Genomic DNA, 13,560 nt, shown 5'->3' with positions numbered 1-13,560 from the left:
CGTCAGTTTAGTTGGGTTTAGGAGACACGGGGCGCCAAGGAATTCACAACAGGATTGCTGTTAACCTTGTATGGGCAGTTCCTGTGGCAAAGTCAGACACGATGTTTTCTCCAGGAATAAATGCCACCCGTGTAATCCCAACCCTCACCTAAGGCCACCAGGGTGCATTAGGAAGAAGGCACTTTAAAGTCTGAAGTGAAAGAACACGAGGCTTGAGGAGCCCTGGATCCGCGGCAGGAAGCAGGGTGGGGCAGAGAAAGGAGTATGCTGTCACCCCCTTGCTGGGGAGCACTGGCTCCTGGGCCACTTCTACACAGGGGCTTCATGTGAGTGTGTGCGTCCATGGTATGACACTGACCACACTCAATCAAGGAGAAGTCACAGTGCGTATCCCCTGCACACAGGCATGGAGGTCTTGAGGGAAGTGAGGAAAGGAAGCCGAGATGGATAACTGCACTGGCTTTCTGCTCTGGAAAAGGCAGTGTTCTGAAAAATGCGATAAAGCTCTTTTCACTAACTCAGCACACATAAAGACATCGCTTCCCTGAGATACGGCAGTGGAAAGAGAAAGATGGAGTGACTTGAGATAAACTCCCTCACATCATGTCTATCAATGCTATCAATGAGGATGTCTGGGCTCATACAGTGACAAAGCCTCCTTGGGGGACATGGGCACCTCCTGGGCCTCCAGATTTCCCCATCCCCTGGGCAACAGCTGTACCCTGGAGCTGCTTCTGAGAGAGCCCAGATGGTCCCCTGCTCCCTTCTTGGGGTACTCTGCTCTCTGGGTGTCTAAGGGATGGTGAGGAAGCAGAGCTGCCCACAGGGGCTCTGGGATGGGTCCCTCCAACCACAGGCAGGGCAGAGCCCTGCAACACAAGGCAACCCCTTTCCAAGTCAGTCTCTGTTGAACCCTCGTTATGGAGGGTCAATCCACAGAGACGAGGTGGTAAACAAAATGAATTTCAAAAATGGTGACTGAATGACGAGGACTGTGACAAGGCCACAAGAGATGTATGCACAAAAGCTGATCATGATTTTGCATTGAAGATTCTACCAGCTATGATTAAAACTGAATTAGAGGGACGATTCTCACAATGACAGCAGTTGAAAACCCAGCTAATAAAGAACTCCAATCTGAGGAAGTAAGATTTTGAAACTGTTCAGTATTTATGTGTTAATCTAGGCTTATTTCTCCTTCATGATAAAATCTGAAACACCATGGGAAGTTATTTCTGATGCACTGTGGGTAACTTAAAAGGGCCAGGTTATGTACTAATGGAAACAAAACCACAAGAGACAGAGGCCTCTTCCTGAGGGAGACCAAGGCTGGGAGCCCTTTTCCTCATTTGTAATCTACCCCTACACATTCGCATACTAATGCAACTGGCTTCAGGGAAATCTTTTCATTAGGTTAATAGTGTTTGGCAAGCATCAGAAACACAAAATCTCACAGACAGATACAGGCAGAAAGAATCACAGGTCAATCCAAAAGCAACACACTGAGGGACACCAGAGTCCACACGCATGCAGAGAAGCCATCAGGAGGCAGCTGGGAGATACACAGAGCCGCCTCACACGTGGCAGCAGAATGTGCAACACGGATCCAACTGCTTACCCACTAAGGACACCAAGAACCAGGTTAAGGACGAAAAATGAGCCAAGGATGATGAGACTAACAAAATACACCCATGGCCATTCCCATCCTATCGCATCATTTACCTGTAAAATGCAAGGAGAATGGTTATCAGTTATCCATTTACTAAAGAGCAGAGCCCCAGTTGCAGCTGCCAGACCACTCAGTGCTTTGGCTGAAAGTTGGTGTTCCTAGGACAGGGACAAGACCTAGGTCCTTCCATTCTTTTCTTCAAATAAGGACAAGTTCTGCGCTGAAATCTAGAAATGTGGCCTACCAAAAATTGGCCCAGACCAGCTCATTCAGTGACTGTTTCATACCAATTCATCTGCATTATATTTGGATCCAGACCAATAAAGCAATTATAAATGTATCTCATTTGCGGACAAACAAAAGGGCAAGCAATGGAAGCTATTTAAATCCCAGGCAACAATGCTGATTAATTTCTGGTCAATAATCATTCTATAGCTTTCTTTCATGGAGGCTGGTGAGGTTCCAGGAAACAGTGTGATTTGGGAAGCTTCAGAAGAAAAGAAAGCATCTCAGAGGAAGCATAAAGCATCTGGCACGTACCCGGCAGCCCCCATCTAGCAAAGCCTGTGTGGTCTTGGCAACTGTCCTCAGGACTCTGCTTTCAAGATGAAAGAGGTGTAGCTTACCCGCTCAATACACCAAGTACAAGATTTAGTACGAAAAATGACCCAAAGATGACGAGACTGACAAAATACACCCAGGGCAATTCAAATCCCATAGCATCATTCATCTGCAAGAAATAAGAGTAGTCTCATAGGAGTGGATTAATAAGAGAATCTAGTAAGGAGAGAGGGTCACATTAAAGACAGCATTCTACACATTTAATTAAACATTTATTTAGATTCAAATCCAAGATAACAGTAACCAATGCACATTCATTACGTTCTCCCAACACACATACACTCACACAGGCGTATGCACACACACAGGAAGAGTCATCAAGGCTTTCAGGCCAAATAGCAGATTTTGGCCCCTGGTAGGGAAATCAGCTGATATTTGCCTCTCTCTCACAGAAAACTGCCTTGGTAAGTGATTTTCGGAAAAGGTCTTCATAGAGGATAAAACTAGTGCTTAGCTGAAGCCTATTTTCTACTCTTCCCAAGTTGTTAGCACTTACTTTTTTGTGTGATGGTGGAAAAGTCTTAATTATAGAGACAAACTGCAGCATTTGACTCTATAAACTCTTTAAGAAACTCCTAAAAAAATGTATGTACCTAAAAAAAGAAAAAAAAAAACTCCTAAAATAATAACTTTCCTCTGGAAGCCAAACTATCCAAGGAAACCTAACCCACCTTAAATCTGGATTATCTGCAATCAGTGAGTGCAAGTACAGCTAAATGAATGCAAAAAGAAAATTTTCAACTAGCTGACACATAGTCAGGGATGCTTTAGGGAATGGGATTTTTCTCAGTTGCACCTACTGGAAGGACCCAGGAAAAGGAAAGAAGCCCTTATCCCCCACACCTAGCTTTGACCCAGATGGACCCCAGGAGACTGACTCTAGCTGTGAACTGACTGGGATTAGAGGTGAAAGAGGGCTTAGCTAGAGGAACCTGTGCCCCTACTTCTGGACAAGCCCAAGCTGCACATAAGTTTTAGTAGTGAGCAGTTTTCAAGTGGGAGCAAACAGGTGCTATAAGGATCACAGCTGGACAGGTCAGTGTTAAATCGGGCAAACATCTCTCCTAGGAAAGCGGTGTTAAGGATAAATTGGGGACAGAATGGATGACGCCATGCCTGACCATGCTGGAACACCCAGAATCTTCAGCCAATAAGAACTATATAAAGTCTAGGCAGAGTCATTGCTCTTGCCTTGCAGGTGCATGCCCTTAGGGTTTTAAGCTTGTGCTTTCCTGCACATTATCTAGCTCCAGGTTTTAACTTTACAGAATGAGGCTCATGCATTTCACAATGTTTGCCTCATGCAGAAGCCAAACAGGAAAAGAGAACATTTGAAAAAAAAAAAAAAAAATTACCTAACATCTGCTGCTGAAGTCTAGGGAAGAGGGCATTAAATCCCTTATGAAACACCTGTTTGGCCACATGAAAATTGATGTGTTTAATAGAACTCATATCAGTCTACACATCTTACATTGGCAATTAGAGTAATGAATGAGCCAGGGCCGTGGCTGCAATTGTTGATCTAATTAAGCTAGATAAACTAATTTCTGCAGGAAGGCAGAAGGTAATTCTTCCAAAGCAACTATACCACACTAAACTTATTTAAAAACCCATGTGTGGAGAAGACCCATGCTGCCTGGTACGGTGGCCAGATCACAGCCTGCAGTCAGCACCTGCGACACAGACACCTCTGGGCCTGTTTTCCCCTCTTGGAAGAGAGATGCATGCAGCAGGGGACTGAGTGCTCAGCAGGGTGAGGGAAGGATGTGCAACTCCAAGGTTCCCACTGGGGAGCCTTACTCTTCTGCTACTCTGGCCAAGTCCTCTGGCCAAGTCCCTGGACACTCCCTGTGCTTTGGGCCTCAGCCTGGTGTTCTGAAGACAGCTCTAGTAACAGCTGTCCTCTCCACTCAGGAGGAAAAGTTTTCTCCACAAAAATTAAAAAGCCTTTTAATTTCTTGGGAGTAGGTGTTCAACAGATTCACATTTGCTCAAATCAGAAGTATCACCTGGAATGCAGCTGATGGCTGGGGGAAAAGGCTGGAGCTAAACAAAAGCCACAGGAGGCTCTCCATCTCTACAGCAGAAGGTGGGCAGGAGAGACAAAGCCTGAGCTGTACAGGCCAGTCTTTCTCTCAATTAAGCCTTCTCAATCCAAGTCCCTTTCAGAGCCAAGTATTTCTTAGACCTTATCACACACACAGGGAAAAATCGGAACTTGCAAGCTGTTCCCCAAAATACCCACATGAAAATAGAGACTCTACTTGGGATTTTGTCTGCACGGTGTTTATCAACAATGGAGAAATCGGCATGAGCTAAAGCACTTTAATTTAGATTAATTTTTTAAAATATTTATATCAAAGTCATCATGGGGTGTCTGTCACCTGGTGCCCAGGAAATAATTTTCTATTTAGCTTCAGTTTTTCCTCATTTTAAGGGCTTAAATGCACATTTATGTCTCAAATTAAAAGCCAAGCTAAGGCTTTGTTTTTTCCAGCTGTTGAAAACACTACCAGAAGCTTGGTGCACAGGTTGTAGCTCCCCAGAGTATGGAATAAGAGAAGGCACAGAAAGGCAAGCCCTGGCTGAGTGCCTAGCAAAGAACTTTCCAGGTGCCCTGAATGAAGGAGACTGTCAGCCTGACCATGAGTCCTTCCTGCCGGGCTCCGGCAGCCTGCACCTCCAAGGTGTGTGTACTGAGAAAAGGGCTTGGTGCTAAGGCAAGAAGCCACAAACGATTTAGATGGATGGCTCTCTCCTGAAACCAATGCTTTCAAATTAATTTCCTTCATTTCATTCCCTCAGAATTGAAAAAAAAAAAAAATTTCCTGTAATTTGAAGAAAAAAATGAAATCATGTAGTCTAATTCTGCACCTTATAACAAGGAAATTAAAGACCAGAGAGGTTCAGTAACCTACTGCAGGTCACACAACCAGCCCTATCCAGCCATAAGGCTCTTTCCCTGCCCTGCAACCTACTGCCTCTGTGAGCAGCAAATACGTGTGAGTCAAATGACACTTTAATTATATTTATAGAACTCACTCTATAAAAGCGCTCTATTATAATGTTTTCCACCAGAAGTTAAGGATCCCGCTCCTAGCACAACTGTTTGGATGTGCTAAGTGAGCCTATCTGTATATCGGAAGCACCTGTACTTCCCTTTTCATGACCCTGCCAGCCATTTGCCAGATACCCTTGAGGATTAAGGCATATTGAGCTTGAGAACACTGACTGACTATAAACTTGACTGGAGGCAAAACAATCCCCCGCAAAGACTTTGTCCACCATATACAAACACCTAAAGGATTGAGAAATTTGCTTGTAATCAATATTTAAAACCTAATATCCTTTATCTCTCAAGATGTTCCCTTTGTGTCTTAGTTGTGGATAAAAATAGACATTTGAACATGGCCCGTCTACACCAATGAGGCAATAGGCTTGGACACCTGAAGGATGATAACAGTCACTTGTATTAGCTGAGCACCTGCTCTGTGCCTAGCACTGTGCTGGGCAGGGACTATTGTTCTGCAACACAGCTGTGTGGCTTCCAGCTGACCATGGTCCATACAATATTAGGAGGCTTGGTTTCTTGGCTCCTGCCTATCTCTGAGATATTAATAAACACAGTCAACAAGTAGTTAAAAACAATCTTGATGTGTTTCAGAGAGTAAGATCTTATGGAACACTATGGAATACATTACTTAGCTGCCCCCTAGTGTTCTAGGATTCACAAACTGATGACAAGTGGAAGAATGCCAAGGAAAGAGTGCTGGGTTCTAATCTAGGTCAGGGGTCCCCAAACTATAATCCTCAGGCCAAACCCAGCCTACTGCCTGCTTTTATATGGCTCTTGAGCTAAAAAGGGCTTTGTGTTTTTAAAAGGTTGGGGAAAAAATCAAAAGAATAATATTCAATGGCATGAAAATCATACTAAACTCAAATCTCAGGGTCCATAAATAAAGTTTGACTAGAATAGAGCCACGCCCATTTGTTCATGTATTGTCAATGGCTGCTCCTGAGCTATGGCAGCAGAGTGGAATAGTTGTGATGGAGACACGTGGCCTGCAAAGCCAAACATAGTTACTATTTGGCCCCTTACAAAAAAATTTGCAGATGGACCCCTGCTCTAGATTGAGGATGACAACCATTTGCTGTAGGACCATGGGGATGTTCCATGGTCTCTCTACATCCCACTGTCTCCATCTTCAAGATTCTAGACCTTCTATAAAGAGATACAGACTGGGATAATGTTTATGAATTTTTTGAGTTTCTCCATCAGAATAAAGATGCTATGTAATTCATAGAGAATGTAATTATATTGTCAAATTATTAATGATGTCATTGTCATATTAACAATAAAGACAATAATTATATCATCCTAAGTGATACTTAGAACTTCTTGGGAAAACAAGTAGAAACTTCTGTTTCTAGGGGCATACGGTTCTCTCTCCTTTAATCAAATACTCCCAGAGTTTTCACTTGCTTGGCAATAGGAAAACTGTTGTGAGAGAATCAAGGTACAGAAACATAACAAAGTATAAAATTGTCCATTAGTCAAGGCATGTCGGATCAGCAATTGACAATTCACCATGACAATGAAGAGAAGAAGAAAGCTGAGACGAGTCCCAGATTTTTATGTTTTAGAAAATCAAAATGTGGTTTTCTGTACTGTTTGGGGTTAAGGATGAGAGTTTGGACTATTGGGACAATGCTTTTGCTATTTATCAGAAACACCAAGGAAGACTGGGATTGAGACCTCAAGTAATCTGACTAGAAATTACAATTTAGAAGATAACAATAAGAATCAGCCTTTCACCTAACTTGAGGCTCCCTTGCTTGGCATGGTCTTGGCTCTTCCAATATCATCTCCCTCCTTCTTCCTCTTCCTGAATATAAGTAACAGATGTGCATATCCACACAGACAGACAGACAGACACACACACACACACACACACACACACACACACACACACACATTCTCCTATGACAATCAGAAAAAAAGAGGGAAAAACATGATATAACATGCCGGTGATGCTTAAACCTCATCATACTAGACTCACACTTTGGGGACTACAGATAAAAACACACCTTCTTTGTCCAGCATTGAACACACAGGGACTCTACAACCCTGCAAGCATTCCACTCACTGGTGAAGGGAAGCAACATCCGATTAATAACCATTATATGTTATGGTCTCTGAAGTTAAGGAGCAATATGATATGCTGTAAAGTGTCTGGAATTTAGAAACTGTCAGAAGCTACTTCTCATTTTGCAGGCTCTCTAACTAGAAGCTGCTGATTCAAGAAGTACTTTATTACTAATTTTCCTTTAAAACTCATTATTGGAATCCTGGTCAATTGTGTTTGAACTTGGATTTAGCCTCAAAATCTACATGTTAGCTGTTTTCCCAGCAACTCTTGTACCATAGAAAACAATTTCTAATTTCTGTGAGCTTTTTAAATTCTACCAAACAAACTCAGCCCTCGGAAACGGCTGTTAAGATATTTCTGCATTTTATTTACGGCAAACCCTTCTGGCTCTGCCAGAAACAAGAATAAACCCTAACTATGAAAAGGGTATTTGACTGTTTTCATGGTGGGTTGGATGGGTCCACCAGCCCTGGAAGTTTGACACGTTGTGTGTGCCCTTTCTGCCAGAGATCTATAGCTCTAAATAGAAAGAGAACTAGGGGCTTGTGCTGGGCCACTTTAGAGTAACGCCCAAGATATAAAAGGAAAATATTATAATAGGAGAAAAACTCATGTTGGGTTTAAGGTTGTATCAAGTTGTGGAAGGGATCCCATTTCAGCTCCCTATTCTCCCTTCAGGATCTAGGAGAGTAACCTGCCTATCTGTATAAAAGATCCGTTTTAGCCTATGGAAGTCCAGGGGCCTCTTAACCTGGGATATGACCCACTGGCTCTCTTAGGGTTTAAGAAGGACAGCCCTGGCCTCCAAGGAGGATTACTGGGCATACTCAGCAACAATTCCCCAGGCAGCACTGGGGAGTGGAGGACTAAATGGCCAGACCCCAGCATCACGCAGCAGCTTTCTAGAACTGAAACTAAGGCCCTGGGGAGCAGGATGATGAGGCCTGCTGAGTGAAGAGGTCTGCTTCCCTTCCCAAAGAATTTGCTCCAGGGTTCTCATCCAGTCAACTCTCCAGTGGCTCTAGCTAATGAAACTCCTTTCTCCAAGGAAAGAACACTCCACACACTCTCTCCTCCAGCGGCTTACCCAGTACAGCACATCCGTCCAGCCCTCCATGGTGATGCACTGAAACACAGTGAGCATGGCAAAGGCAAAGTTATCAAAGTTGGTGATGCCTCCATTTGGGCCAACCCAGCCACTCCTACATTCCGTGCCATTGGTGGTACACTGGCGGCCATTCCCTGAGAACGCACACGGAGCTGGGTCCTCTTCAGCTACGATATCTGCAATCAGAGCAAGCAGGCTGCACCACTCAGGAGGGGGACATCAGGAAATCCGAGCCAGTGGAAGCCAAGGACCCCTGCCAGCACCGAGAACACCCGACCTCCCATCTATGCTGTCTCCAAATCCCACTTGTCCTTCAAGGTCCACTTCAAGTCCTGCCCCTCTGTGGAATTTGCCATTTCCTCCAGTCAGAACCCACAGCTCTTTCCTCGTCCTCACGCTCGTGGCACCTTTCTCAAACTTACAGAGCACAATGCTATTGGTCTGCTCATGTCTTAGTTTTGGAGGCCCCTCACCTTGTTTGCTATGACACATGACATAGGAAATCAGGATGGAAAAAGAGATTAAATTCTCATTTATTCTGAATTCACAGTAATGACTTGCTCAGTAGACTTGCTGGCATATTTGGCATTTTTTTTTTCCCATTTTGTTTTAGATTTTCCCAAAACTATCTACAAAGTTGTTCTTGGGAAAACCAAAATTTTTAATGTTAGGTTAACTGTCATTTTCACTACTCACCTGAGTCAGCAAAGAAACAAGTTTTGTGCATTTTTCCAATAAAAAGTTCCAATCCTATAATAGCATAGATTATGATTACAAATAATACCAAAAGGGCTATGTGCAGGAGGGGAACCATGGCTTTTATAATGGAGTTCAGGACAACTTGTAAACCTAGGAAAGAGAAAAATAAGCTTGTGAGCCAGGAAGACACTTCAGTGATGCTTATACATAATCCCTACTGATGCCTGCTCTATTTATGACACATACTAATAAAACCCAAACAGATATTTCAAAGCTTGTAATTAATGTTAAACCTAAATGTAAGATGAGCTAAACAAGGAACCTTAAAGATCATCTAATCCAACTCCCTCACTTGTCAGATGGAAAAACTGAGGCCTAGAGGGGGGACTGCCCAATGTCAAAGCTAGTCATTCATCTATGCATTTCTTCATCCATTCAGCAGAATCCCTTGAACATCGACCACATGGAAAGCATGAGTTTTAGTGCTGTTGGCAATATGCAAATGTACTACATAAAGTGCCTTCTCCCATAGAGATTATATTCTAGAAGGAGACATAAGAACTAAACTCAAATAACTCTAAGGTAGCACACAGATGCTGTAGGAGTAATATCAAACAGTTAAAATTAAAGAGGGGAGAAGACATTGCTTCTGTGAAGAAGATGACTGAGGCAGCTTCCCTCTAGGCAGGGCTGAAAGCTGAGGAGGACAGACTTCCACAGGGGGCATGGGAGAGAGGCAACCTCAGCAGGTACCGAACGCCCACGAGTGAGTGAGCACAACGTCGGCCTGGGGCTGGCGAGTCTTGACTGGTGGTCACCTATGGGAAAGAGGAGCAGGCAGGAGAAGTAGACTGCAGCCAGGTAGTTCTAGGTTTTGAATTTGGGGTATGGAGACACTTTAGTCCATCGGCAAAAAGCAGCTGCTTTAAAAGACAGTAGCAGGCCAGATGGGCAGAGAGGCAGCTCCGGAGTGCTGGGGTAGGTCAAGATGAGACCAGAGTCAACTGCTGTGTTGAAATGAGAGGAAGGTGCCTACGGAGCTCCAGGGTCATGAGCAAACCCCAGCACCCTGAACAAAAATAAGCATTTCAAAAGGAGGCTCTTCTGGAACAAGGAAGGGTGCAGGGGTGATGGTGACTTTGGACCACTGGCATAACCTTAAGTTGGAGTGTCCTGCAGCTGAACCATGAGCTTCGGGGATGAGGGACATGAAAACCTGGATGCTATCCACAGAGAAATACTTGGAGCCATAGTGTGGGTCAGGCTGCCAAAGAAGAGAAAAAGAGGTCGTGGTGGGGTGACACTCAGGAAGAGGTCCAGGTGGAAGGAAGCAGAAGACTGAGGAAGGACAACAGGCAGGGACCTGGCGCCCACTCTGCAAACAGGCTTCCTGACTCCACGTCTCGTACTCCATGTCTCTGCACTGCCCAGTAACCTCAGCTTCTGCTGTGTTGTTCCTCCTTTCCTTTTTTCTCCTTCCCTTCCTCGTTGTCTCTCCTCTTTCAAACTGCCCTTTTACTAATATCCTCTCACTCTCCTGATACATAGCCAAAGAAAGGAAGAAGATAAAAAGCTGAGATGCTTAGAGTTACATAAATTAGAAATCAGAGTACACCAACAAAGAGAAGAACACTTATCCGCAACAACAACAGTTTACCATGATACGTAGCACGCAAGAGGCTGGGGACAGGTTGGGGAGGGAAGACTGATAACAGGATTTCAGACTGTACAAGGTCCTGTCTTTCCAAGACCTTCATACAACTAAAATCCTAGGTGCTACCTTTGGATATTTAAATGTTCAAATGGTCTCTTTCGAAAAAAAAAAAAAAAAGAAAGAAAATCATCAATAGTATGATTTTCAACATTTTTGCCTCCTAAAGGAATACATGGAGGGGGAAAGAAAACAGCTGCTCTCACCTACTTGGAAAGGCTTTGCTGTGGTTGGCTTTTTGAGATGCAGATGGGCACCCCAAATCACCATCCAGCAGTTAGCTCTTCTAAGTGCTACAGCAGTGAGCCATACCGTCATGAATATTCTTATGTTTACAGTAAGTATCGTATTTCAGATTGGTCAAATTGTATCTTGATGTGAAGGTCATTACATTTGGCCCTCTGTACCTGATCAACACGTGCAGCAGAGCTCAGGGGACTCCAGTCAAGGAGGCAGAGGAAGGAGAGGACAGAACACCTGCTTGGCTACCCACTAACCGAGAACTCGCAGAAGTCACTACCTCTTCACAGGCCTCAGTTTCTCCATCTAAAAGAATATGAAGGTAGACCAGAGAATCTTTTAGGTTCTTTCCTACTTTGATGGTCTTGGATTCCGACAAATATTTATGAGCTAACCGAACATGAGTGGTTAAGAACCCTGCAAATGTCTGAACTACCACCCTTTGAAACATATTTACCTTCACTGAATGAATATAGTGCAAACGAAATTATGTCCTGTAGAACAGTACGAATTCTCTTAAAAAGGGACTAGACGATTCCTAAGTAAGTGTCAACAGTCAAACATTTCTGGGCATTTTTAACCATTTCAGGTACTGGAGAAGAAGTCACCAGGCCATGGCTGCCACCCAGCACTGGAAACAGCACGGCCCAGAACCTCTGATCCCTTCCCCTAAAGCCCATTTGGGTCTGATGAGAGGCTCAGATGTTCCCCACCTGGGCAGTTAAAATATGGACTTCAAGAGTCCTCACATGAGACTCACACTCCCATTTCTCCCTGTTGCCCTGAGGGAGAGTGAGATGCAGACCTTGATCAAATTTCAAACAGTGCTGCTTCAGAGGGAAAAGAAGAAGTACAGTTTAAAACTGATTCTCATGAATATCTAGGAGCACTGCACTAGTGGATTAGTCAAAACCTCATCAGCCCTCAGAGCCAACACAAGGCTATGTGAATTCTGAGTTTTCACTAGCCAGAGACCCTCCTGCATGAAGCCACAGCCCCAATGCGTCTGCACGCAGCATATACCATGGGCAGGCAGTCCTGCCATTAGCTTTTTGGGGGACAAAAGCTGCCATGGTTACTTTGAAATTAGATTAAGCGATAACAATTAAATCTGAAGGAACTTCTCATTTGATCATGTTACACTTAACAGAGCCAGTCATTTCCATTTCTATTTTTCTCAGTTGCTTCCAGACAGTTCTGAGGTTTTGACTTGTGCTGATCTTTCTCAATGAAAATAAATGAACCATCTGGAAAAACAAGTACACATAAAACACCGCTTCCTACATTTTAAAATGTTAAATTTGGAAACAGTGTTTTTTCCAGAGGATTTTTGGTGCATTCTGCATGCCAACAGTTTTAATAAAATTTCATGAAAAACTTCTTGAGAGGCAAAAAAAAAAAAAAAAGAGTGCTCTGCACTCTTCCGATGGCTTTATGAGTTCTGAAAAACAGGCACACCCTGCAGTCCCATATCCTCACTCCGGCTGTGAGCCGGCAACCACCTCAGAAGCACAAGTCCTTGGAGAGGTGATGGGACTTCCATCCTCTGAAGTCCCCAACACAGGGAGTTCTCTCAGGGAGCAGAGCCCAGTAAGGCAAACCCCACAATCCTTATGGAAGAATAAGAGGCCTGCAGCTCCTGCCTGGACACAGACAAGGCATCTGTTCCCACTCAGGTGTGGCTCAACCTGGCCTGGAGGTCTGGAGCCAGAAGCAAACTAAGGCCCTGTGAATGACAACTCTCTCTCTCTCTCTCTCTCTTTCTCACTGAGAGCTTCCTCTGTGTTCCAGACACCATGCTAGGGGCTCTCCCTCCATTACCTCATTCAGTTCTCATAACCTGCAAGGCAGGTGCTACCATGCCCTGCATACAGGTGAGGAAGTGGAAGCATTCATCTCTTCCCCCAGAGGGGGACAGGCACAATTCCTACTAGGAGGGGAAGCTAATCCAAGTTTCCAAGAGTCCACCCCTTGTTGCTCCCCACCTTGGAAAAAGGCAGAGAGCCTTCCAACAGCCTCATCTACACAGCCCCCACTTTCAGAGGGGCAGGCCTGGGAGCAGGGAGGTGGTGGCCCCTTATTGTCAGAGAAGGAAAACTCGATTGGTGTCAGGATGCCCAACCCCAAGGCCTCATGCCACCACTTAGTCTCTGCAAGAGCGGATTCTTTCTGCAAAATCAAGATGACAATAATCACCTCTCGGGACTGTCACAGGGATCTAAATGACAGTGCAAGCAAAAGTGTCCTGTCAACTGTGAAGTCCTCCACGGTGGTCTGCTGAGCCCAACGGGAGCACAGCAACTCACCTCATAGCCCTGTTTCATAATTCTGAGACCCACCTAGAGGGAAAAACTAGCACTCG

At 44.4% G+C, this 13,560-nt stretch overlaps 1 protein-coding gene across 3 annotated transcripts in view; it reads right to left on the bottom strand.

Moving 5' to 3' along the window:
- The window catches only part of CACNA1D (calcium voltage-gated channel subunit alpha1 D), a 300,823-nt gene that overhangs the window by 137,757 nt on the left and 149,506 nt on the right, over positions 1 to 13,560 (bottom strand). For 2 of the 3 annotated variants that reach the window (XM_063113920.1, XM_063113921.1), the window contains exons 6-8: positions 9,245 to 9,397; positions 8,528 to 8,724; positions 2,296 to 2,399 (exon numbers count right to left, since the gene is read on the bottom strand). In XM_063113920.1, the coding sequence (XP_062969990.1) occupies positions 2,296 to 2,399; positions 8,528 to 8,724; positions 9,245 to 9,397 (454 nt within the window). Of the gene's footprint in view, positions 1 to 1,618; positions 1,723 to 2,295; positions 2,400 to 8,527; positions 8,725 to 9,244; positions 9,398 to 13,560 lie in introns of all 3 variants that reach the window. The other variant, XM_063113919.1, reaches the window with a different exon arrangement.

This window comes from Cynocephalus volans, chromosome 11 (assembly GCF_027409185.1).
Source record: "Cynocephalus volans isolate mCynVol1 chromosome 11, mCynVol1.pri, whole genome shotgun sequence".
Taxonomy (NCBI): Eukaryota; Metazoa; Chordata; class Mammalia; order Dermoptera; family Cynocephalidae; genus Cynocephalus; species Cynocephalus volans.
Note: the sequence above shows the minus strand (reverse complement) of the source record. Positions and strands in the feature narration are given on the sequence as shown.